This window comes from Felis catus, chromosome X, assembly GCF_018350175.1.
Source record: "Felis catus isolate Fca126 chromosome X, F.catus_Fca126_mat1.0, whole genome shotgun sequence".
Lineage (NCBI taxonomy): Eukaryota > Metazoa > Chordata > Mammalia > Carnivora > Felidae > Felis > Felis catus.
This window is the reverse complement of record NC_058386.1, coordinates 87,905,464-87,930,680: the sequence shown is the minus strand read 5'-3', so window position 1 is coordinate 87,930,680 and position 25,217 is coordinate 87,905,464. Positions and strand designations below refer to the sequence as shown.

Sequence of the window (25,217 nt, the reverse complement as noted above, 5' to 3'; positions counted from 1 at the left end):
TTTTTTTATTCTTTATATTTCCTCAACTTTCAGTTAACAAATGAGCTGTTAAAAAAACACCTGAATTAACCAATCTGCCATCTTTCTTTACACGTTTTTATGGATTTGCCATTTCTTTACTTAAATATGAGAAACTCAACATTAATATTTTTGGCTTTCCTTGTCAGAAAAATATAACTCCACACTAATCTTTTTGGATTTTATTGTTACAAACAAACAAACAAAAATCATCTCAACCCCCAGAATACTTTATTAACCAGTGTGAATCTATTTCTCTTCATTTGAATTTCTTCTAGAAGATACCAAAATAATAAATACATCTCTTTCATACTAGAAGTATAATATGGACTTCTACATTTGTATCTATGGCTTCGATGTGTTTTCCCATATAGTTTCCATGTATGTAGTTGACGTGTGAATGTTAAATAAATCTTCCCTAAGCAGTTGAAATTTTTTGGTTTTGAACATTATAGTAGACATCGCTCCGCAAACATAAAACACGCAGTATTAAAACGTGAGCAAACAAGTATTCTTGTATCTACTCCAATAAATGGCATTTTTCTTTGACCAAAAAGGGGGAAGGGATTTAGTGTAGACAAATTTGTTCTATTGGCAATTAAGCAAGCACTCAGCTGGTATCATGAATTACCTATAAAAGCATTTTTGAGTTTGCCTAGAAGACCCAGAAATTAGCCCTAGAAGACACTGGGAGTCACAGCGTCCTTGCAACCTCCATTTCTGACCCAGCAGGTGTCTGTTCGGACTTGCTGGAGCCGGTGCCTCACCTCAGTTTGTAACCTTCTCTGGGCACCATCAGACATAACTGGCTAATTTAATGAAAATGTGTGACTTCAGTTCCGGGTGCTGCAGTCATACTTTCTTTTCTTCCCGGTTTGAGGGAAATCTGTCTAAAATATTTTCATTTCCAGCGACGCTGGGAGCTAGAACTTTCCAAAGGTCCATCCCCATGAACTACGGCGCCTGCTGTCGGCGGGGGACGGGGCACAGGGAACCCGGAGTCGCTGAGACCCTGTGTGTCAGCGTGTGTGAGACCCGTGTTCCTCTACCGGCTGCAAAGGGAGACTGAAGGGAGAGCGCCCTCTGCTGGCGTTCTCCGGTCTGGCCCCCTATCTAGCCGCTTCCACTTTTTCTGCTTTAATTTCCATTTTCTCTGAGAGCTTGGCCACACGAAGCCCATGCAGCCCCTTTTATTTATTATTTGCAGGTTTCCCAGGCTTCCAGGGACCTGCTGGTCTGCCCGGTGCCCCAGGCCTCTCCTTGCCTTCAGTCATAGGAGGACAGCCTGGCGAGCCCGGGCGACCAGGCCTAGATGGAGAGCGAGGTAAAGACAGGAAACCCAAAAGAGGTTTGGCCTTTGCCTTCTGTCCGCAGTTTGGGGAGATCCTAATACAGTCCAGCCCCATTCCTACTGCTGGATGTGCATGGGCCTGCATGGCCTCATGTCCCTCCCCCAACAGGGACACGGGGGACTGCAAAGGGCTGTATTTGCAAAAAGGGTTTGGGAAGGTCCAGGCACTGGGACCCCAGATGCAGCAAAGGAATGTTCTCTGCCCTGGGAACAGGCTTTGGCTTGCTATTAGCCCTGAGGCCTTCAGTGGTGGCCACCTCCTTCTCACCTGCCTTCATTCCTCTCTGATCTTATCCCTAGGCCGCCCAGGCCCTCCAGGGCCCCCAGGGCCCCCTGGGCTATCCTCTGATCAAGGTGACCCTGGAGACCCTGGCTTCCCTGGAATTCCTGGCCGTCAAGGGCCCAAGGGAGACCAAGGAATTCCAGGTTTCTCTGGCCTTCCTGGAGAGCTAGGACTGAAAGGTATGGCTGCTTGGCTGGCTGTTGGGCCCTTACCCAGTCTGCAGTTAGAGACAGCTCCGTCCTGCAGCCCTGTGAAGACAGGCCAGCTAAGAATGTTCTTCTTTCCCTCAAATCTGTCTAGTCTCAACCCCTCCAACCCCCACCAGCACCACCATGCCAGGCCCTGACTTGCTTTCCTTTGGACTTTACCAGGCATGAGAGGTGAGCCTGGCTTCATGGGGATTCCAGGCAAGGTTGGACCACCTGGAGACCCAGGACTTCCCGGGATGAAGGGGAAGGCAGGGCCAAGAGGTGAGTTAAGAACATGTACCCAGCTGATCCAGAGCTCCCTCGAGGGATGGGTCTGAGGGTAATTGTCCTATAGGACTCATGCTAAGAAAGCCTGGATGTCTGGGGCAGCCGGATGAAGCTCCTCCCTGGAGGCTATTTCTCCACCTTGAGGATATCTCTGCCTCCATCAGCTCCCAGGACTGAAGACCATTGCCACCACGGGTCCAGCCCACTGATCTCCCCTCCACATTCTTTCTGCATCGGCAGGCATTGGGTTTGCACTCATCACCACTCACCCATTTCCTCAATCCAGAAAGGAAGAACGACACTCTCCATCCTTTACCACCATCCCCCTCGCTTGCACCCAATCCATTAGCAAGCCCTGAGGGTCACGTCTCCTAACTGTGCCTTGCATCTGCTCACCTCTAAGCACCTCCATTGCTGGCACCCAGGTCCAAGGCACTGACATTTCGCGTGAGAATCACTGCAGTGACTTGCTACCTGATCTCTCTGTTTCCTCCTCTGTTGTGCATCTCCCCCAACAATTATTTCTTCACAAAGTGGTCAGAGGGATCTTAAAAAACATAAATCACCCCCTGGCCTCCCATAGCATAGGAATAAACTATGGCTCACAAAGTCCTATGTGATACCTCCCTCTTCATCCTCATCATAGCCCTTCTTTTTTTGTGTTCCTGTTCTTGCCACACAAGCCTCTTTCTGCAGGGCTGACTGCAGGGCCTTTGCACATGCTAGTTCTACTTCCTGGAATACTCTTGCCCCTCTGCCCCCCAGGTCCTTCTTTTTTTTTAATTTTTTAATGTTTGTTTTTGAGAGAGACAAAGAGCGAGCAGGAAAGGGACAGAGAGGGAGACACAGAATCTGAATCAGGCTGCAGGCTCTGAGCTGTCAGCACAGAGCTCAATGTGGGGCTTGAAATCATGAACTGGGAGATCATGACCTGAGCCAAAGTCCTATGCTTAACCGACTGAGCCACCCAGGCGCCCCACACCTTCTATTCCTTAATGGCCTCAGCTTAAATGTCACTGCTTGTAAGGGGCCACTTGTCACTCTTTCTAAACAGGTTCTCCACTCCATAGCGCCCTCTGCTCCCTGTCACTGTCACTGCACTGTTCATTTCCTTTGTAGCACTTCTCACAACTTGCAGTAAGACTAATGGTATTTGTCAGGTTATGCATTTTTCATCTTTATCACCAGACCATAATCCCCATAACGGGTCTGTCTTATTCACTCCTCCATCCCTTAATCTACCAGGGTGTGGCACATAGTAGGCACTTGAGATATTTGTTCAATGAATTAGTAAGCGAATTGACTTGTTTGGCTTCTCTTAGTAAACCGGCAGGCCAGGCTCAGGGTCCTAGGCTGTGATGCCAACTGAATCTCTGAGGTTGGATGCATCCCCTTGGCCTCCTTGGCCCTGTTCTCTGACCAGTAAGTGAATAAACCAACCATCCCAGCCCTGAGCCAAAGCTCAGCCCACCTTATTTGCAACAAACATTTCCTGACTTGCCTACCATGTACCAGTGTCTGTGCTGGGTCCTGAGGAAACAAGATGAATATAACCCATTCCCTGCCTTCAAGAGTCTCCCAGTTCACTGGGGAGATAGATCCGTAAGGGGGACATTGTGTAAAGCGTGGTGGCAGTCACCCCAGAGGTGTCTAATGGACTGTGGGGTGGGACAGGGGGGACAGGAAAAGTAGAAAGCTGGTGATTGTGAGGTGGAAAGGAAGGCTTCTGGGGACCCATGCCTCCTTTGCCTTTACCTGCTATTTCCATGTCCCCCGCTTGCCTGCAGGCTTTTCCGGACCCCGGGGTGCTCCTGGACAAACACCAATTGCAGAAGCTGTCCAGGTTCCTCCTGGACCCATGGGTCAACCGGGCATGGATGGCATCCCTGGCCTCACGGGAGACCCTGGGGTTCAAGGCCCTGTAGGCCTACAAGGTAAGGAGGGCACCAGCACCAGAGAAAGGGGACTTCTCAGGGAGCTAAGATAGCCTTGGCTGAGAAGCTGAAGCTACTGGCTGGGAACTCCAGCCCCAAGGGGGCACCCGCATCAAGCATCTCCTCTGGTCCTTCATGAAGCTCCCAAGCTTCTTGCCAGGAAGGGGGGCCAGCTGGGTCAGCAGTTCTACTTGGCTTTAGAGAATGTGTGGGCAGAGCATAGCAACTACTCCAGCCGGCTTGTCCCTCTCTCATGTGCTGCTGAGGGAAGGTGAGAGTGTGGTGGGGGATAAAGAGCAATGGAGAAAGCCCAGGGCTGGGGGGACAGGAAACCCAGCTTCCAATCCCAGCTTTGCACCAACTGGGGTAAGTTAGTAGTCTCTCTGGGCCTAGGGGTCCTCGTTTCTGACAAGGGACGCTGGCAGGTTCTGTGCATTGTATGCGTCGCTGGGAGGAGAGGAAGGAAGGAGGAAATAGGTGTGAGGCGGCTCAGAAAGGCTAAATTCAGAGTGGTGGTCCCAGGACAGATGTCCAGACTCCATCTAAGGACTAGCCCCGGGAGGCTCAGCTCTGAGGGCTCTAAAATGATGGCAAGTGCGCCCTCTCCTGGTGAGTCCTGGGCATGACACATGAGTCCTTTTCCTCTGGGGTGGCTCTTCTGGACCTCCCCCATTGAATATGCTGCTGTGAGCCTTCTCTTCTTGCAGGCTCCAAAGGATTACCTGGCATCCCTGGAAAAGATGGTCTCAACGGACTCATTGGCCCACCTGGGCCTCTTGGTGATCCTGGTCTCCCTGGACTGCAAGGCCCTCCAGGACTCGAAGGTCTGGTGATGTCAGCACTAGGGAGCAGAGGGTTTCTGTGAGGGTATGAGGCCTTGGGGTGAACCAGAATCTCACAGCTGAGAAACAGGAAACCTGGCAGTAAAGTTTGGCACTACGAAGAGCCTGGAAAACCGAACTGTATTCCATTCGCTCCCACCCACCTCTGAGCCTGTGAAGGATTAGAGCCCTACATTCTGGAAGGCAAAGGACTCTTTCAAATCCTTTTCTGGGTTCTCTTCCAGCTCTTGAGAGCTGTGACTTTACTCTAGTATGCCCCACCCCTGCCCCTCACTGCCCATATTCTGCCCACAGATTCTGACATGGATGGGCAAGGGATGATTCAAGGGACGATTCAAGGGACAAGAAAATTCGAGATAACGTATGGCCGCTACTTAGCTCCCATTTTATATCAGAGATGGCAAACCAGTTGTCCTGAGTAGAGAACAGTTCCGAGGCTCGGTGGGAAAGTGGTGTGATTAACTAGCCACGTTGCATGGGCGGGAGAGAGGGTGTGATTTTGTCCTGCCAACCCTAATTCTGCTATTGCTGCCTCAGATTCAGCAGGTATACTTATGTCCTGTGAGAGCCTGCAGGGTCCAAGAAGTAGCCCCCTCCGCCCCCTCATCCCCTTGTAGAGGACCCAAGGCCAGGTGACTGTGGGAGGGAAGCTGGATAGCATGCTTTTTCAAACATGGGACTCCGTAGCTGGATTCCTCTGAGTTGGCATTCCAGGTCTACCGCTTACCAGCTGTGGGACTTCTGAGCCTGTTTCCTTATCTACAAACTGGAGTGATAAGGGGATCCGGTGAGCTAACACGAGTGTGTATACAATGTGCCCTGCTCAATGCTCAGCACAGCGTCAGTAGCTGCTGTTATGACTGGCTCGCCCCTTTTCTGCTCTCTCCCTCTCAGGAGCTCCAGGGAAGAAGGGTCCCTTCGGGACGGCTGGAATGCCTGGGCAGAGCGCGAGAGTGGGTTACACGTTGGTGAAGCACAGCCAGTCGGAACAGGTGCCCCTGTGTCCCGTCGGGATGAGCCAGCTGTGGGTGGGTTACAGCTTGCTGTTCGTGGAGGGGCAGGAGAAAGCCCACAACCAGGACCTGGGTAAGTACCGGCTCTGACACCAGCCATGGCCATCCATCCCAAGGACCTAGAGCCACCCTTTTCAGTCCTCCCAGCCCTAGGTGGGCCCACTGTTTGGTGGTGGGTAACAAGCACCAGCTGTTGCATCAGGCACACCTAGGTTTAAACCCCAGCTCCAGGGTGCCTGGGTGGCTCAGTGGGTTAAGCGTCTGACTCTTGATCTTGGCTCAGGCCGTGATCTCAAAGTTCGTGGGTTTGAGCCCCACATCAGGCAGCGCAGAGCCTGCTTGGGATTCTCTTTCTTTGCCCCTCCCCTGCTCAGTTGTGTGTGCTCTCTCTGAAAAATAAAAACATTTAAAAAATGTTTTTAATCCCTGACTCTACCACTTACTAGCTGGGTACCCTGGACAAGTTATTCAACCTCTCTGAGCTTCCACTTCCCCCTTAGTGGAAACAAAGCTAGTTGTAGAACCTATCTCATAGGGTGGTGTAAGAGTTGCATGAATCACCCAATGTAAACTGCTTAGAACACTGTTTGGCATATTAGGTATCCATTAAACATTAGCGATTAGTAGTAGTAATAATGAGATGACCTGTGGGGCAACAGTGATTACCCAATAATTAATTGTGTTGTCTACAGGTGTGCAGACTGTGAACAGCAGATTCGGTCTATTAAATGCTAGTTCTACAAAGCAGGTTAATTGGGGAGTTGTTACATGGCTTATAAAAACGTTCTTTTCAGGGTGCCTGAGTGGCTCAGTTAGGCATCTGATTTCGTCTCAGGTCATGATTTCATGGTTCATGAGTTCAAGCCTGGCTTCAGGCTCCATCCTCTCTGACAGTGCAGAGCCTGCTTGTGTCTGTCTGTCTGTCTCTCTCTCTGTCTCTTAAAATAAACAAACTTAAAAAAAGATTCTTTTCATTATCAAACTTCCCTGGTGCATTGAGAATAGGATTTGACCCACAGACTTGAGTGTATGTACAGTGTGCCAGGATTGTAAGGAGAGGCACCCCTGCTCCAGTCCAGGCAGTTGCACGTAAACCCATTTAGTCCAGTCCTAATGGCCCTGGGGATAATCTCAGCCAGACCTTACCTGTCCCTGCCCACCTTCTCTCCTCCCAGGATTTGCTGGCTCCTGCCTGCCCCGCTTCAGTACCATGCCTTTCATCTATTGCAACATCAACGAAGTGTGCCACTATGCTGGGCGCAATGATAAATCCTACTGGCTGTCCACCACCGCCCCCATTCCCATGATGCCCGTCGGCCAGACCCAGATTCCCCAGTACATCAGCCGCTGTTCTGTGTGTGAGGCACCCTCACAAGCCATTGCTGTGCACAGCCAGGACATCACCATCCCGCAGTGCCCCCTGGGCTGGCGCAGCCTCTGGATTGGGTACTCCTTCCTCATGGTAAGGCCCTGCACTGCCCCCTTTCCCCAGTGTAGAGATGGACCGCAGGGAGAACTGGGAGGGTGACTCAAGCTGGTCCTCAGGCTCAAGTGGCATGAGATAGAAACCACAGAATTTGAAAAGAAGGAACATGCTTGGTCTGGCCTTGACTAAAGACCAAGCAGGCTCAGCTCTGCACAAATGATGGGTAATTCTATGAATAGAATCGAGCAGTTTGCACTCAGTGGTCCAGGGATGAGAATTTCTATGAATCACCAGCAAAGGCCCTAACATCTCTATGCCTGCTTCAGTTATGCCACAAGCAAGGGAAGGAGGAAACTCCCGATCCCGGTGGACAGTGAGGGAGAGGCTGTCCCCACTGAAGGCCAGGACATACTCTAATTGCTCAGGCCAGGCACGGACATTTCTCCTCTTCTGCCCCCTCTCCTAGGTCCCTCTGGCCACTGTCATCTCCTAATGAAAGACTCAGATGAGGGCACGCTGTGTTTGTACCTCATTGGTGGGATTTTTGCTGCTTCTCCATCTCAGTGGGAAGGCTGTCGTGTTCCTAAGAGCTGAGAATATCTGTAAGCCCAAGGAGGCATCAGGTCCCTCCCATGACATTCTGTGAATATCGGGGGACATTAAATGAGCAAAAAGTCAGGTTTAGGGCCAGAATAACTCACAGGTAAAACCAGTGTGGCACCCACCAAAGTACTCTGGCTCACCAGAACTTCTTTACTAAATTGCCAGGGGTGACATGATGAGAAAGTGTCTTTGAAGAGTCACCAAAGCCTTAGGCTTCCTCACATTGGTGCACGTACCTAAGATGAGGCCCTTCATCGTTTTGCTCTATGTGAATTGGGCAGCTTATCCCAAAGGAATATAGAATCACCTCACCTATCATTCTGTCCTATCCACCACCCAGACCGGGAAATACGTTGGAAAGGCCCCTGAAATTCCACAAGGAATGCTACAAAAGCTTTACAATATCTCACCTGTTTTGCTTATGGGATCACTCTTAAGATCTTATTCAGAATCTCTTTGCTTTTACTTTACACATAATTCTATCATACTAGAATATCTATATTTTCCTGAAGACCTATAAGGGTGGGAATTTGGACTGCCTAGTATGGCATCTTGAAGCAATAAGACATGCCTACTAAAGACAAGAAATGAGGGAGAAAAGGATTCAGAGGTGGCCTAAGGACTCCACAAGCTGTGTCCCTTGGTGTGGGGACCCTCCACAATTGCCCAACACAAAAACCAACATTCACAGCAATAAGCCTGTGTCATGTGCAAAATGTAAAATATACAGTGTCTGCCATTTAGTAAGTCAGGGAAGCATGTTGTTTGTTCTAGAAAGTTTTCTGAGGATCAAAGCGAGGAAAACTCTGATGCTGCATTTATCAGGAAAGGTCACTTAGATGGAGACCAACTGTCCCAAAAAGTATGCCATCCCTGAGCGTCCTATTTGGCCATCTGTCCCATTGGCCGTTTGCTGACCCGGCTGTGTATGAAGCCTCTTCCTCACCTCTTGTGGTCCTGATAATCCAGCTGACATGAAGAGAGGAGGGGGGATGGGGAGTGGAGACACAGGGACCACTGTGGGTACAGTGACTGGAGACTATCGGCTAATGAGTGGCACTGATGGGGAAATCCTGACCTTGTATGCGGAGGGAGCCCTGAAGTGAGGGCCAGGACTTAGGCCAAATGCGATGCCCACTTGTACTCAGCAAGCAAAACACACTGCATGTTGCCCTGAAGGGGGTGGTGCAGACTGAAAACATAAGAAGTTCTAACAAAGGTAACCTCAGAGTGCTATTGATAGGCTAGGGGAGGGGCCTGTGGTTTCACCACTTTGTGGAGCATTGTGCGCTCTCTCTCTTGGAGTACACCACCAAGGGCTGGGAGTTGACAAGGGCCCTGAGAAGACCTGCTTTCCAAAATCTATTGCATCTTCCTTAATCCAGCCTTTCTCAGACTTGTCTGTGGAGATGTGCGGAGAGGCAGCGAACACACCTTGAAACTCAGTGGGACGGCGGCAGTTTGGGAGACGCTGGCTGAGATGTACCCAGTGTCCAAATGCAGTGGGTTAGGAGGGCACTAGGGGCCGCTCCTGGCCCTGAGGAGCTACAAAGGAGGGATGAGCGGACGCTGGTACTATAACACAGCTTTCCTGATGCTGGGGCAGAGCCAAGAGCCCAGCGTTTCAGAAGGGCCCACACCTCCCATGGCAGGTGCAGCTCACACACTTGACCCTGTCTGTTTCAGCACACTGCTGCTGGCGCCGAGGGCGGGGGCCAGTCCCTGGTCTCACCCGGCTCCTGCCTGGAGGATTTTCGTGCCACTCCTTTCATCGAGTGCAGTGGGGCCCGGGGCACCTGCCACTACTTTGCCAACAAGTACAGTTTCTGGCTGACAACAGTGGAAGAGAGGCAGCAGTTTAGGGAGGAACCTGTATCTGAAACACTGAAGGCTGGGCAGCTCCATACCCGGGTCAGCCGCTGCCAGGTGTGTATGAAAAGCCTGTAGGGGGGGGCTGCCACCCTGCCACTTGCCCTTCCCTCCCCCACACAACGGTCACCTCACAAACCCCAACGATCTGAAGAAGGAAGGCCCAAGCCCTATTGCCCACCTGTCAAGTTGTACATTGGAGTCTCATTTGGGCTGTACTGGACACTGGTCGCCCCAACCCTCAGCCCCAATGGGTGAGCTCACCCTACTGAGATCTGCTGTCCCATTTCAGTCAACCTGGTGCTACCATTTGATTCCGATGTTTGTGTGATTATTCATGGCTACCTCAGAAAGACCCACTGGGCTACTGCTTCCTTAGACCACTGGCTTTCCTCACTGCCTTGATCAGAAAGGTCTTTGTAATAGCTGGTAAGTCATTTCTTTATGTCCAGAAAGCACCATGCATTATTTGGCTTAAACCAGAACACAGTGTTTCCACATTAAAAACAAGAATCCTCTGGCTGAATGTTCATGGATGGCTCAAGCCTGCATGGGGCAAGCTCTCACTCTTCAAGGACATGCACTGTGTCTAGGCAGGCAGCAGACCTGGAATGGGGTGCCAGCCAGTAGCCTGGGGTGAGCTTTGCCTCCTTGTAGGGTGAGCACAACTGGGCCCCATAATGCTTAGAAGGGGAGCTCATTAACTTCATAGGGTCATAGACAAATCACTTCCTCCTTGCTGGCTCCCTCCCCGGCCAGAGACCTAGGACTTGGCCTGGTCCAGAGTAGAGCAGAGGATGCCCCAAATGCATCCAGGCCCACCAAAGGAAATGAGAACCACAGCCCTTTCTCCCAGGCTGGGGTTAGAGAGGTGGATGGGTAAGGAGGTGTGAATTTTGCTTTTGACTCCAGGAACAAAAAGGCAAAGGCAAATCCCTTGGCCCAATTTCTCAGAAGTCCCTGTTTATTTCAAATGCCATCCAGATGTGTGCAAGGTGGCAGATCGAAGATCCGGTGTGTTGGGTCCTTTGCGCTTTGAGGCTGTTGTTAGAGACTTTCCATTAAAATGTCCATCCAACTGCTCTTTCACAGGTAGCCTGTTAAACAATTTTAATACGGTTTTAAACCTCATAAAAATCTAGCACACTCCTCTCTTTAGCAGTTGGCAGACCTAAAGAAAACCTGAGTTGACTATAAAGTATATTGTATTCTATTCAGGGGATGTGTTTTCACCATTTCCTCTATCACTTTCCCAGAATACTTAGCTATGTTGACATGAGGTGATTCCTTCCAGCTGATTCTGTTTCCTTAAATATTATGTAAACTGTGCCAACACAGACCAAGCATAATCAGTATAATCTGTGTTACTGTTACTTTCACCTCCTATCTCAGTAATAAGCATGGTGCCAGCCTTGTATATTGCAAATAAAAGGAATTAAATATCAACATTTGACTCTTTTGACATTCTTTGATGAAAACTTTTCTAAAGTCCGTCTCACTACAATTTGTGAACCCCACCCCCGCACCACCCTGAGGCTATTAATGCAAGCTGAGCTTTACAAGAAAACACTGAGGCAGGAAAAATACAATTAAAGTCAAATGGCTGAAGGCAACCAATCTACAACTTGTTTCAAAATATGCCTATAACTGTTTTTAGCCCTATCCAGGCTAGAGTTCAAGAAATGGGTTTTTATACTCTGGGTCCACAGGATCCTTTATAGACAAATCGAAAGTAGAGAAACGAGGTTGTTGAAACCAAATCTAAGACATATATGCATATATTTGTATATGCAGAATATAGCTATTCTGGACCAATAAACAAGAGAGTAACGACACTGGGAGCATTCAGGAAGGGAACCGACCTGTGGGAGACACAGACATTTCACTGCATACCATTTTGCACCTTTTGAATTTTGAACCACTGTAATATACTACCTACTGGGAAAAAAAAAAGAATAAAATGGAATTTAAGGAGACAAATGTTCTAATGTTCCTAAATATACAAGCAAAACAAAGCAAACTTGGGTTTTGTGCGAGCTTTCAAGCTGTGTTGCTGGCCTTCCATGGGACTTGGTGGAGGAGGGAGGTGAAATGCACACAAGTTAACAGGTAAGGAGAGGAAAATGGGAAGACACCACTTGGACTTGAGGTATATCCACACAAAAGAGTGTTTAGCAAAGCCAATTTGATGAAGAGATTTTAAGATTTACTCTGTTGCTCATCCTGAAGTGGTTTGGAATGGCATCTGATGTACTTAAGATTAAATGTCACCACATGAATATTTTTTTTCTAATTATGACTGCCAACCAAAGTGGAGTCTAATTGAGACACAATTTTTTAGTTCCCCCAAATCAACATTCAAGTCAGTGACTGGCAAACTATACAGCTTGCAGGCCAAATCCAGCTCGCCACCTGTTTTTGTAAATAAAGTTTTATTGGCTTACAGCCACGTTCATTTGTGTGCACGCTGTCTTTGGCTGCTTTTGCACCTCAACAGCAGAGCTGAGTAGCTGTGACAGAGGCCACGTGGCCTGCAAAGCCCAAAATGTTTACTATTTGGCCCTTCACAGAAAGTTTGCCAACCCCTGATTTAAGCGATCATGATTTAAGGATAGGGTGACATCTGACAAAAAACATCAGTAAGGACGGTGACAGTAACCCATCAAATGGTGAGGTTCCCTCAAATAGGAAGGAGGCCAATGAGTGCATATTTGATATAGTTTCTTTGACACATTTTTGATGTAAATTATAATTATTTAAAACACATATTCAAATAATTTAACAAGAACTTTCTCTCCCTGATGCAATCACTTTATTATTAGAGAAAGAGAATAGATTGCTTCTTAGTATTTAGCCCCAAAGAGGTCACACCTGAAAGGGTGAAGAAGCACAGGGTAACCATCTCTCCTCTGCTGGTGCTGGAAGCAAGGTGGGAGTTGCTGTCTGACCTCCACCTTCTCGTTTCAGTAGCTGAAGACTTGCAGTGGCCAGGTAAGACAAGCTGGGAAGCAAGGGACAGCTCCTAATCTGTCTGCTCCTACATTCCATGATTGTTCTAGTTCATTCTGGGGAAGGGTTGCTGTTGTTTGTTTTCTGAGAAATGGTGATTGGCTCAGTCATGATTGCTATCAAGTTTGTATGCTGTTGGCATATCAGGCACTTGCTGACTAGAAAAGTGTTATGTAAAGGCTTCGTGTTCTTCTGGTGCCAGGTGGAAGACAGATCACCAAGATGAGGTTCCATTATTCTATACACTCAGAATTTCGAAATCTTCCTCCAGGTCAGACTCCTCTAGTTGCTCAGTAGAGTCGATGAATTCTATCAGGATATGGAAATGAAAAAGAAGAAAGCTTGACACTTAGGTTGGAGTGGTCCATATGGTACTCAGTAGTTAAGACTGGGCATGTTTTAATTTTTTAAAAGTTATTTATTTATTTATTTTAAGAGAGAGAGAGAGAGAGAGAGAGAGAGAGAGAGAGAACAAACACAAGTCGGGGAGGGACAGAGGGAGAGAGACAGAGAGAATTCCAAGCAGGCTTTGTACTATCAGCACAAAGCCTGATGTGGGGCTCAAACTCACAAACTGTGAGATTATGACCTGAACCGAAGTTGGATGCTCAACCAACTGAGCCCCCGCCAGATGCCCCAAGACTGTGCACGTTTTAATAATTTTGCTGCAGAAAAGCATGTGTAGAGGAGACCCACAGGTGGGGCCACTGACGAGTGCTAGAAATTCTTTATAAAGAAGCTAAATAATGGAACTTGTTACCTAGTCTTATTCATAGTGATGAGGATGAGACTCTGTAATCTTTGAGGTAGCTTTCGAATCACCCATGGCCTCTGGTTTGTTTTTTGAACCAGACCATGAAAGTTCTAGGCATTTTGACTTTGCAAGGAACTTTTGCATCGAGGTCATTTTCTTCTACTGCCCCTCTTGGAAATTGATAAGTATCAGTTCCTCAGTAGATTAAAGTCATCATTCCTTGATCAGACCAGCTGAGTGGAAATTGTACATTCCATGGAAACATGGGCCACCATTGCTTCTGTCTCATAAAACAACTGCTACGCCTAGGTCTGCTGGCCCAAGAGCCCTGGACCAATGGCTTACCTGCCCCAGAGGTTGTCACTTCTGGCTTGGCTGGAGGAACAAAGGGAGGCCAGTGTGATGGGTGTTTCTGAACTAATTCAAACATCCTTAAATTTTCCTTTAGAATTTCCTGAGGAAACACAGCAACAGTTGTAAACACTTCAGACTTACTACATTTCTGCTCAATTGTCCATTTGTGATCCCAAACCCTATGAGAGGGACCTGGTTGTTGAAAGGTGAAAACAAAGCTGTAGCCAACATACCCATCCTCTCCTTGACCCATCCGAAGACCCAGCCCTCTTCAACTCTAGATACTGTTGGCCAGGAAGGAAGAACCATGGAGGGAGTATCTGATGGAAGGTCAGTACTAACTGCCCACGGTCCATCAGGAGGTTCAGGTCGTATGCCAGTTGCACGGGCCTAACTCAATACGGGGCTGACAAGTTCCTGAAGTGTTGGCTCCAAAGAAATGTGTGTTAATTACATTAAATCTGCCCCAAGATAATACATGGGTTTGGTTTGGTTTGGTTTGGTTTTAGCCCAACACTTATGGTATACATCCTAATTTAGATGGCATAGTATCACAAGAGACGTTTATTTGAACTTTTTTTAAAAATGTTTTTTTAACATTTATTTTATTTTTGAGAGACACAGCATGAGTGGAGAAGGAGAAACAGAGAAAGAGGGAGACATAGAATCCAAAGCAGGCTCCAGGCTCTGAGCTGTTTGTCAGCACAGAGCCCGATGCGGGGCTCCAACCCACGAACCATGAGAGATCATGACCTGAGCAAAGTTGGACGCTTAACTGACTGAGCCACCCAGGCGCCCTTCATTTGAACTTTAAATGTGGTATAAATACAGTTTTGCTGCATTCTGAAATGTTAAGCATTGCCTTTAGAAAATGATTTTCCATTATGTTTCAGCCAATTATTAACTGGGGTTTGAGATTCAGCTTGGGACATTAGTGTAAATTATTTGTTCTCTTGTGAAGATAAATCTGCCCTTCTTACACTTGCAAGAGGCTCTGGGCTGCCATATTGTCAACTTTTTTTTTTTTCCAAATAGGAGAACATCATGTCTCCTGCCACCCCATCCAGGGCGTTTTAAACTTCTCCCTGTGATCTCCATTCTTTCCATACGCATTTATCAATGTCACCCACATATTTGGCATGTGTTAGAAGTGAGAATGGGGTGGGCAGATAGAATGATTGGTGAGCTAGCAAAACACTATCAATACCCTTTTACACAAAATACCAAGAAGAAAGAATATCTTGCTTTGGTATTTACAGATTTCTGAAAATTGTGTTTCCTTTAATGGCAGCATGTCTGTATTTTATAGAAATGAGACAGTTGAAAGACAAGCTTCCTAAACCATAATTGACTATATGAAACTGTAAACAGACCACTAAACAAATAAAAAACTTTAGTTTAGTTCCTTCAACCATTTCAGCCTTATGAATGGAATAAGGAAGAATTTAGGCTGAACTCTATGAAATCAGCATTTTTAAGTTAAACTGGTAGAATATTCATGGACTATTTCATGACTATTTCATGTAACTCGTAGGCATAATGAGATGAAACATTACTTAGCTAAAAATATCACTCACTTGACATACTAAGCATATTTCAACCCAAAGTTTTTCTTTGGTTCCCCCAAGGTTCTGCATAACCCCCCACATCTTAGTTTCTCTCTTGAAATAAAGTCCTAGCAGGCTAGATTTAGGTTACTATGAGAAACAGTCTTGAAAAGGAATCCTATTGAACAATTTTGTTTTTAACACTAAGAAAAACATACATACCTTCTGAACAAGGCTACACCAGTTATCAAAGTCTTTTTCTTCTTTGCAGAAAAATCCCTTGGGGGGGGGGGAAACAAGAGAACACAACTTAGAAGTGGGCAGGTGCACTACGTCAGGCCCTATGCACTGCAAGATGGAGCCACTGGCCCAAAGCTCTGATATGGGCCACTCTCTATAGATGTGTCTTCTGGCAATAATGAAAAATACTGGCAGGATTTCTCTCTCTCCTAGGTCATTGCCTCACCTGGACACACACATTTACTTGTTCATTCCATCTCTCCCTCTCCATCTTTATCTCTTTCTCTCCCTCCCTCACTCTCTCCCTCCCTCTCCCTCTTTCCCTGTCTTTGGCCTTCCCCATCCATCTCCCCTCATACTATGAGACACAGTAACTTGAAGGCCAATCTCCAGAGCATGGGGTTAATTCCATCACATTCAGTGCACAGACACATCCATAAAAAAGAGTCAACTAAACCAACAGATAAGCCAAATAGTACTTTTAGCTAGAGGCGGTACTTAATAAGATGGCTTTCACCTTAAGGAAATTATCTATTAGAATAAAGGGGACCATGAATCTCCTTCCCCATCCTCAGAATCATCCTTCCAGGGGGGAAACCCTGCAACTTCCTGGATTGGGTGTCCAGAGAAATCAGCACTAGGCACGCAGAAGTGCCCCTGGGTGCCCTCTTATCCCTCCCTCCCTCTGTATGTCCTACCTTATTCCATGTGCCTGTGTGGCAATAATTACAGGGCAAGAAGTAAAAGGGGAATGACTGTAACACTAATAATAACTATTTGCAGAATGCTTACAATGTGCCCGGCACTGCGCTGAGTGCCTAATGCACAGTATACGTCATACGACCCTACGGTGAAGGAACTATTGTTTTGCTCATTTTAGGGATGAGAAGACTGAGGCTTAGAAAAGTTAAGAGACTCCCACTAAGTCCATAGCTAGTAAGTGGCAGGGCCTGGATTCCAACTCAAGTAGTTGTCTTCAAGGTCCACCCCCTCCCCACAATACTATGCTACCCCTTGTAGGGGTTGGTGACTGAACACATTCTTGCCGCCCTACCTGGCAACCTGGATGACCCTCAAGGAACCAATCTGTAATAGGGTGCTGTTGTATCTCTTGGCCCGCCTAACCTTCAGATACCCACCAATGCTACGGAAGGATCCAAGTTCAAGATGTTCATTCGCTGAGGGGATTGCAGGCAATGGAAAGTCTGGTCATCAACTGTTCCATTTTCCTCGGTGTTAACAAAAGTCTGGGTTGTGTGAGGGTCCAAGAAAATGAGCTCATCACCTGTTTGGAATGAGATATGCTTAATCTAGAAAGAACCACTGGCTCTGGCCTCACTGCTGCCCTTGGGAGAGGCACTCTGGTTTTCTAAACCCGTCCCTTGGTGACAATGAGAATGAGGTGACAGAAAGCCCGAACTTGGGTGATCATGCTTGAAGGAAGCCAAGTCCAATCATTTGATGAGAAGACTTGCCCTAGCATTTGCATCTCCTTAAGGTCCAAGACTGGAAATGGAGAGTGACAGGTTTGAGAAATGGTTTGAGGAATGAGAGACCACAGATGACATGGCAGGCTCTGTGAGCAGCAGTAGCAAAGAGGCAGTAGGTAGGATCACCAGGGCATGAGCCCAGGTGGCATTAGGGGGAGCTTCCTGCCTCTTTCAACATGGAAAAGCATCTCACTCCACACCATCAGTGCTCAGACCTCCGGTCAGAGAGCCCATCTGGTAAGAAAAAAGGCCTTGGCCTTCAAAATAAATGGGAATGAGGACTCTGCAATGGATAGGATACCAGGGCTCTGACTTCTGGTCTTGATTTAGCTAGCAAATTAGTCAATGTTAGCAAGTTAGTAATTCCTGTTGGAAAGCACTGCCTTGGGCTTCTTAACATCAGTACACATACGCCTCCCTGGGAGAATTCACTTCAACATGTTCAATCTTTACAAATGAGAGGAAAGCCACATTTTGTCAAATTGAAAAGGCCTAGTCCAATGATGACCCTGGAGGAGTCTGAAATAATAAAAGCTCTACTTTGATATTCAAGAGGCTGAGAGTCCCTCTAATGCTCATCAGAGGCAGGCTGAGCTGCCAAAAGTTCCTAAGGTGGAACCCCAACCTCACTGTCCAGGCCTCAGGGCCATGTGGGCTTCTGTGTAATAGACTGGGTTAGGCAACCAAAGAGAGATCTACCTGAGGCTGGAGGGCATGGTAGGAAGAGATGCCCCAAAGAATCTCCCTGGAATGGCACCCAGGGCTGTGTTGGGCCCCATCTAAGTACTTCTGCTGGCAAAGAATGTGTTTCTGATGTCTGATGAGTAGCTTAACTTGTCTGTGTCACAGACCAAGGGCAACCATTCAATTCAATTGGTCTTAAATTCTCTTGTTTTTAAACTGGGGTTACTAGGCCTGTTCCAGTTACCTCACAGGGCATTATAAGAACCAGAAGGTTTCTTTGCTGTGAAATGCTTAAAATACAATACAAATACAAGGTGGCCACTGAAGTATCTTGCTTTGACTCAAAAGTATTTCCCTACAAATACATGTTTAAGAGTATATGAAAATCAATGCCCCCATATGACTTGTTTTATGAAAGTCAAGGAACATACATATTTCCCCTAGACCACAAGTGGGTGAGATCAGTTATATCAAAAAAGCATGAAGTCACAAAGAAAAGCAACAACCAGAATGTTTAGAAGGAAGCCTACTTATGACGACAGAAAAGTAAGAAGGAAAGGAAGTTCTGCACAATAAAATAGAGATCCAGAGCATGGTTAGAATCAAGCATCCTACCAGGGCGTTTCAAGTTAAGATGCTGGGAATAAGAGCATCCTCTCTGATTCTGGCTGTGTGTGTGTGTGTGTGTGTGTGTGTGTGTGTGTGAGATGGAGCTTGGCAGGCTGCACTGTTCCTTAGAGTGCTTAAAAGAGATACAGGAGAATATCTAAGAAGCCCTAGAAGTGATGTGGGGACTAAATCAAGGTCTCTAAAGAGGCTCAAGTGCAAGAGGCAGTCTGGTCAACCATCTGCAGACACAGGGCTCACACTACGCATCTCAGGTGACAACCTTTCTTTACTCAAGTACAGGGGACAAACATCTCCTGTCTAAGCAGGCAAAATTGGAGAGCCAGAGTCTCATCCTGGCCTTAGTGTCCACATTGAGAGCTAAGAGGGCCCTCAGGAAGCAATGTGGCATGGTAAACAGGGATGGCCAAATCGGGATTATATCCTGGCTTTGCTACTTTCTAGCTGGGTGGCCTTGAGGAAACAATCCCTCTAACTCTTAGTCTCACTATAATAACAAGCTCTAACTCACAGTTATGCTGTGAGTTATTATGCTAACTATCTATATCTATGCATCTCTATATAGGACTATCTATATCTATACATCTCTATATAGGACTATATATGTATATGTTCTCTATATATCTACCTACCTACCTATCTACCTACCTACCTACCTACCTACCTACCTACCTACCTTCCTACCTACATGGGGAGTGGTACTTGGTGGGGTCTCTGACACAAGACAGCTGTTCAGAAAATGGCAGGTCTCATCTGTTCCCTCCTTTTAGGCATTTTACAACCCGGAACCCCAACCGAGTACAGTAAGGGGATAAGGCAGAAAAGGGGATTTAGGGGGACTTTGGAGCCTCAAATGAAGGTGAAGCAAAGAGTTTATGAAAGCCAATGGGCAAATGGGTACTATGTAAACCTCTCTCTGGGGGAACTAAAGATTGCCCTCACCCCTTTCACGAGTAGTCAACCCTCACAAGTCACCCTGACCCAATGGGCTCATGAAACAAAAGGGCTATGCCAGCTTGGCAAATTCTCTCTGGGTAACTTGAGGAAAGCGAGGCCAGGGTACCCGGGAATCCCAAACACTCTCCATTGAGCCCCCTCCAAAATTATTTAGTATCTGTTTCAGCCTTGTGCTCAAGTACCAAAATACAGGAAATTGACTTTTTTACAACATTTTATTTGACAGGATCCCAAAAATTTAGAAGCAGAGGCTGTCTAAATTTATATAACTCCAAATACTGGATTTTGTACTTGGAGAAAGAAACGAATGCCTCCATGGTTTGCAAATTTTCCATCAAGCTGTAGTTTTGGGCTCCACCAATAGATGGCAGCAATAGAGAGCTCAGGCAACTGTGTAGACAGCCTCAAAGAGAAGAAAGAGTAAGCAAAGACCAGACCAGTTGGGGGTCAGGAAAGGTGGGGCTATCTTTTACTGAGTGCATACTACATGCCTGGCTATTTGCTGAGTGCTCCCCTGTGAGGTGACAACACGGAGAGTTAAGGGGTAGGCCTATTTTCTTTTTTGGTTTTCTTAAAAAAATTTTTTTTGCTGTTTTATTTATGAGAGACAGAGAGACTAAGTGCGAGTGGAGGAGGGACAGAGAAAGAGAGAGAGGGAGACACAGAATCCAAAGCAGGCTCTAGGCTCTGAGCTGTCAGCACAGAGCCCGACTCAAGACTCGAACTCATGACTTGTGAGATCATGACCTGAGCTGAAGTTGGATGCTCAATCAACTAAGCCACCCAGGCACCCCTCTTTTTTGTTTTTTAAAGTAAGCTCTAAGCCCAACATGGGGCTCGAACTCACAACCCTGAGATCAAGAGTCACATGCTCTACCGACTGAGCCAGCCAGGGGCCCCAGCCCTATTTTCCACTAGAGGAAACTGAGACTGAAGAGTTGATATTTGTTTCCTGCTGTCACACAGCTGATAACTGGGAGACTGCATATGAGGCCAGGTATGTCTGTTTCCACCCCCTCCTCACCTCCCTGAATCTCCAAGGAGTTGGGGGGGGAGGGTGGCCAAGCCCATTTCACCTTCTCCTCTGCACATCCCTTGTGCCTTTCCCCAGGTCTGCTCTGGCTCGCTCTTGCCTAACTGAGGCTCTCCCTTGTAATCTAAGCTCATGTTCCTCGAAGCCCAGTTTCAGGCCACATCGCCCCCTTCCCTGTGCTCTTCAGCACTAACCAGGGGTCTAGGCCCTTGGTACTCAACGTGCAGTGTGTACACCAGCAGCCGCAGGACCACCTAGTTAGAAATGTAGACTCTCAGGGCCCACCCTGGACCTCCTGAATGTGCATTTTAAATAGGCTCTCAGGGGGCGCCTGGGTGGCTCAGTCGGTTAAGTGTCTGACTTCGGCTCAGGTCATGATCTCACGGTCCGTGAGTTCGAGCCCTGCATCAGGCTCTATGCTGACAGCTCAGAGCCTGGAGCCTGCTTCAGATTCTGTGTTTCCCTCTCTCTCTGACCCTCCCCCGTTCATGCTCTGTCTCTCTCTCTCTCTCAAATAAATAAACATTAAAAAAAATTAAATAGGCTCTCAGGGTGATTTGCATGCACATTAAAGTTTGAGAAGAACTGGGCTAGCTCACCTTGTGTGCCATGGGCCTTAAATGACTCTGACCACAGCTAGTGAATAAGGCAGCTAGATTTCCAGAGGCATCGACCTAGGCAGGGGATCCTGGGATGCTTGTTAGCATCTGCATTAGGAAGTTAGTGGTTTTAAGGCTTAGCCCCTGTTATCAGAAACAGGATAGCTCTGTCTTTGCCTCCTTTCACGTCTACCTAGTCATGGCTCTGAACAAGGAGGCAGCAGGCCCAGCTGCATGGAAGTCAGAAGATGGCTCCTAGCACGAATGCCCAAGCCCCTAAAAGAGGGGGATCAACAATGCCAGAAGAGTGAAACCCTGCCACCCTGGACCCCACAGAAAGGAGACAGAGATGCTGAGATAATGCTGTGACCTTGGGGTGGTCCAGTGGGAAAGCAGCTATAGAACCATCTTATCAAGAGGCAAGGAAGTGGGACACTGAAGGAGGGGATCCACTCTCCAGCAGACACAGAGAAGTGTTACTCTCCACAGATCAGGCCAGAGACAGAATGAGCTGGCCAAAGGCCACAGCATCTCTGGGCTAGAAGAGGGCCTCCTAACTGGAATTGCCTGGTGTCACGTGCAAACCTTCTGCCCACCCTCCCCTGGCCCATGACGACTTACTTGTGATTCCTCTTTTCTTACCTAAGAATCCTATGAAATAATAGGCGTTATTTGGTTTTCCTCCTAAGGCCCCTAAAGACTGGGGCATCTTAAAACACTCCTAGAGGGAAAGAGAGTGCAAGATTCTCAACTCACTTGTGGACTGCTGCTCACGGATCTCTGTACTTACATGGCGGTGTGATGGGCGGGCGGCACTCTGGGCCTGGGAAACGGGGTGACTTACTTTGAACGCATCGACATAGACAGGATTGATTTGGTTTATGCCCAGGCGAAGGGGCACAATAAGCAGCAGGGGTTTCCAGGCTGGGCAGCAGGCAAAGGTGCCCCTACTCTGATTCGAAGCATTCAGAGTGCCGGGGGTGCTCTCACCAACTGTGTCAGCACTTGAGGGAAGGACGCAGCACATTTTTTCTGGAAGTGGAAGACAAGAGAGCTGGGTGAGTAAGGGGTATCCGGTCATATGAGATACACCAAGGGCGAAACTAAGGGCAACCTCACATGACATCTGCCTGGGAGGCCCTCCCATCTGCCACTGAGGCCCAGCTTGCCCGACCTCGCCCCACAGGAAGCCCAGGCCACTTCTCCAGCCCTTACTCCTCTTCCTTCTGGCAACCGGGCACTCACTTACCTCCTGCCAGATATTAGGGGCTCATTGAAAAAAAAAATCTGATTTCTAGACTAGTTTTTCTGCCTTTGAGACAGGGACTGTATCTTTGGTTTCTCTAACCCCATGGCCGAGAGCACAGGGCTGGGGCAAATGGGGACCTCCACAGAAGACCTGTTGGTTTAACTGATTATCCATACTTTGAGTATCCTGCAGGGAAAGGGTCTGATAGCTCACTGAGGGTCAGAAAAGACCCTCATTGTTTTCTTCCTTTCAGAAAGCTGAAAGGAAAGAGAAGAAAAGGCATAGCGAATGATTAACCAGAGTCCTGTGCCCTCCCCCCAAGCTTCCCTGCTTTAGTGGAGCAGGCCAGAGAGTCAGTGCCTGTCTGTCAGTCTGTCTGTCTGTTGTCCCTCTCTCTCCCTCTCCCCCACCCACCCCCACCCCACACACTTTCTGAATGTTGAGGAAGGACCTCAACCACCCACCACCTGGGAAGGTAGACAGGCTAGGGACTCACTGATATCTTCAATGACCACTGTGTTATCCATTGAAACATAAACAGCCAAGGAATTCCATTCGTCAAATAAAGCAAGTTTTCTGCAAAGTAACACACAATGAAGTAAAAATGGGGGAAGATGGCAACAATAGCAGGAAGCAGTACAATATATGCCCACTGTTCCTAAAGTCACCAAATGCTGAGCCACAGAGAAGTTAGGATTCGGGTCAGCTCTGGCTCCCCTGACCGAGAGCTCTGGAACATTCCATGTCCGGGGACCTTGAGAATGCCACAGAGTCACTGTTTTAGAATGCTGAAAAAAAAGTCCTGCTTTACAAAATGGAAAAGTCTACCTCACAAAGTGACTCCTGTCAGGCAAAAGAGAAAAGATGCCAATGTATCTGCTCCCAGAGATTTTGTTTTCTCTTCTTAAACAAAACACATTCTGACTTACTGCTTTTTTCAAAAAAAGGAAACTGTCATGAAGTTATAAATATAAATATAAAATATAAAATATAAATACATACATATGTTTGGGAGCACAGATAATGTTGAGGATAAGGCTGAGGAAAATGCAGAGAGAGAGAGAAATATCTCTTACACCCCTCCCCATGTGCAGTACAAATGCTGTTCAAGAGACGTGGGCTGCATATGGCCTTGGTGTGGGGCCTCTCTGGTCAACAGCTGAACAGAGAGAGAGCATGCTGAATTGTATAACTTTGGAGGAGGTTAGAAAGAAAACCCCTTCAACACAAGGATTTTCTGAGGTCTGAGTAAAGCACCATTGCTGGGGTGCCTGGGTGGCTCAGTTGGTTAAGCATCCGACTTTGGCTCAGGTCATGATCTCACCATTCATGAGTTCAAACCCTGTGTTGGGCTCTGTGCTGACAGCTCAGAGCCTGGAACCTGCTTCAGATTCTGTGTCTCTCTCCCTCTGTCTCTGCCCTTCCCTTACTCACACACTCTCTCTCAAAAATAAATAAAAACATTTAAAAAAAAAACAAAAGAAAAAGTAAAAAAAAGATTAAAAAAATAAAAAATAAAGCACCATGGCCATTTCTCTCTTATGTTTCCCTCTTACCAGTCTGAAAGAAGGTGTATTTAACCTGGCTACTTCTGGAATTCTTGAGTAAATCACAGCCTCACTGGATAAAACAATATATATATACATATATATATATGATTTTCCTAACCAAAGTAGCTCCCAGGAAGAGGTTAATTACCATTACACTTTAATTTCATTCCTTGTAATGTATTACCTTTCCCTGATACACTAATACTCTGTTATTAATGATAACAATCACAGTGACTCAAAACCCACTTAGGGGTGCCTGGGTGGCTTAGTCGATTGAGCGTCTGACTCTTGATTTCAGCTCACGTAATGATCCCTGGGTCGCGGGATCAAGCCCTGCGTCAGACTCGGCACTAAGCATGCATCCTGCTTAAGATTCTCTCCCTCCCTCCCTCCCTCCCTCCCTCCCTCCCTCTCTCTCTCTGCCCCTCCCCCACCAAAAACAAGCCACTTAAATTCTTTAAAAAAGGTATGTTTCCATTTGCTTATTGTTGAGAACTTCAAAATTTAGAAGAAAGAAGCAGATTCTGAAGGACATCATGTAAAAAACAAACATTTCAGGCTGGGTTTGGGTCTCGGCACAGCCATTCTCATCCATCTTCTACACCTTCGACCCTGGGTTCCTACGGTGCTTCCTGAAATACTGCCAGATCTTCACTCAGCAGAATCAATGATGCCCCCCAAAGGGACTATGGACTAAGGCAAGGAAGTGGTCACAGGGGGGTTGCAGCATTAGCAAGGAATAACGCCAAAATACAGATTTTGCTTGGGTCCCCAGGAAATCCAGACTACTCCCCTCGTGAGCACATTTTCAGAGCATTCTGGTTCACGAAGACTGGCTAATAATTGAAACAGTGCCCCCTCTGTACTTTTCATGAGCAGGTCCTGCCATCATCCTTCAGAGAGCCTGGGAATTGAAGAAGCAAGCTACGCCAAAGGATTCCAGATGGTTTCAATCTTCTGATGCCTAAATCCAGCTTCAGATTCTGGATGGCATCTCCATTCACCCGTCAAGTATCTACTGAGCACTTATGTGTGCCAGGCGGTTTTATGTGCTGGTGTTACTGTAGTGAACAAGACAAATGTAATCTCTGCCCTTGCGGAGTTTTCATTCAGTGACAGGCTGTCAGGAAGGAGAGTGACAACAGGTGAGGTGGCCTAGATGTATAGGTGCTGATGCCACCCATCCCATTCACTTCTAAAATGTTCATCTTAGATTCTCCACCTTGCCTCTTGGTATGGGCAGTAAATTCTGCGATTTAACAGAGCAACTGCACAAGTACCATGCTGGGGTACCTGGAGTCTGCCAAGA

The 25,217-nt window shown here is 47.2% G+C and overlaps 2 protein-coding genes across 5 annotated transcripts in view; one reads left to right on the top strand and one right to left on the bottom strand.

Moving 5' to 3' along the window:
• COL4A6 (collagen type IV alpha 6 chain) overlaps positions 1–11,261 on the top strand; it is a 316,262-nt gene extending 305,001 nt beyond the window's left edge. For all 4 annotated transcript variants that reach the window (XM_019824148.1, XM_019824146.1, XM_019824147.1 and 1 more), the window contains 8 exons: positions 1,226–1,342; positions 1,670–1,831; positions 2,024–2,122; positions 3,916–4,062; positions 4,770–4,886; positions 5,799–5,990; positions 7,093–7,379; positions 9,633–11,261. In XM_019824148.1, the coding sequence (XP_019679707.1) occupies positions 1,226–1,342; positions 1,670–1,831; positions 2,024–2,122; positions 3,916–4,062; positions 4,770–4,886; positions 5,799–5,990; positions 7,093–7,379; positions 9,633–9,893 (1,382 nt within the window). In that variant the 3' untranslated portion in view covers positions 9,894–11,261. The remainder of the gene's footprint in view (positions 1–1,225; positions 1,343–1,669; positions 1,832–2,023; positions 2,123–3,915; positions 4,063–4,769; positions 4,887–5,798; positions 5,991–7,092; positions 7,380–9,632) is intronic.
• Positions 11,262–12,610: 1,349 nt separating this feature from the next.
• The window catches only part of ATG4A (autophagy related 4A cysteine peptidase), a 56,909-nt gene continuing 44,302 nt past the window's right edge, over positions 12,611–25,217 (bottom strand). Inside the window, exons 7-13 of the mRNA XM_004000782.4 lie at positions 22,855–22,934; positions 21,954–22,141; positions 21,752–21,830; positions 16,859–17,004; positions 15,702–15,758; positions 13,924–14,032; positions 12,611–13,133 (exon numbers count right to left, since the gene is read on the bottom strand). Coding sequence (XP_004000831.1) covers positions 13,063–13,133; positions 13,924–14,032; positions 15,702–15,758; positions 16,859–17,004; positions 21,752–21,830; positions 21,954–22,141; positions 22,855–22,934 — 730 coding nt within the window. The 3' untranslated portion in view covers positions 12,611–13,062. The remainder of the gene's footprint in view (positions 13,134–13,923; positions 14,033–15,701; positions 15,759–16,858; positions 17,005–21,751; positions 21,831–21,953; positions 22,142–22,854; positions 22,935–25,217) is intronic.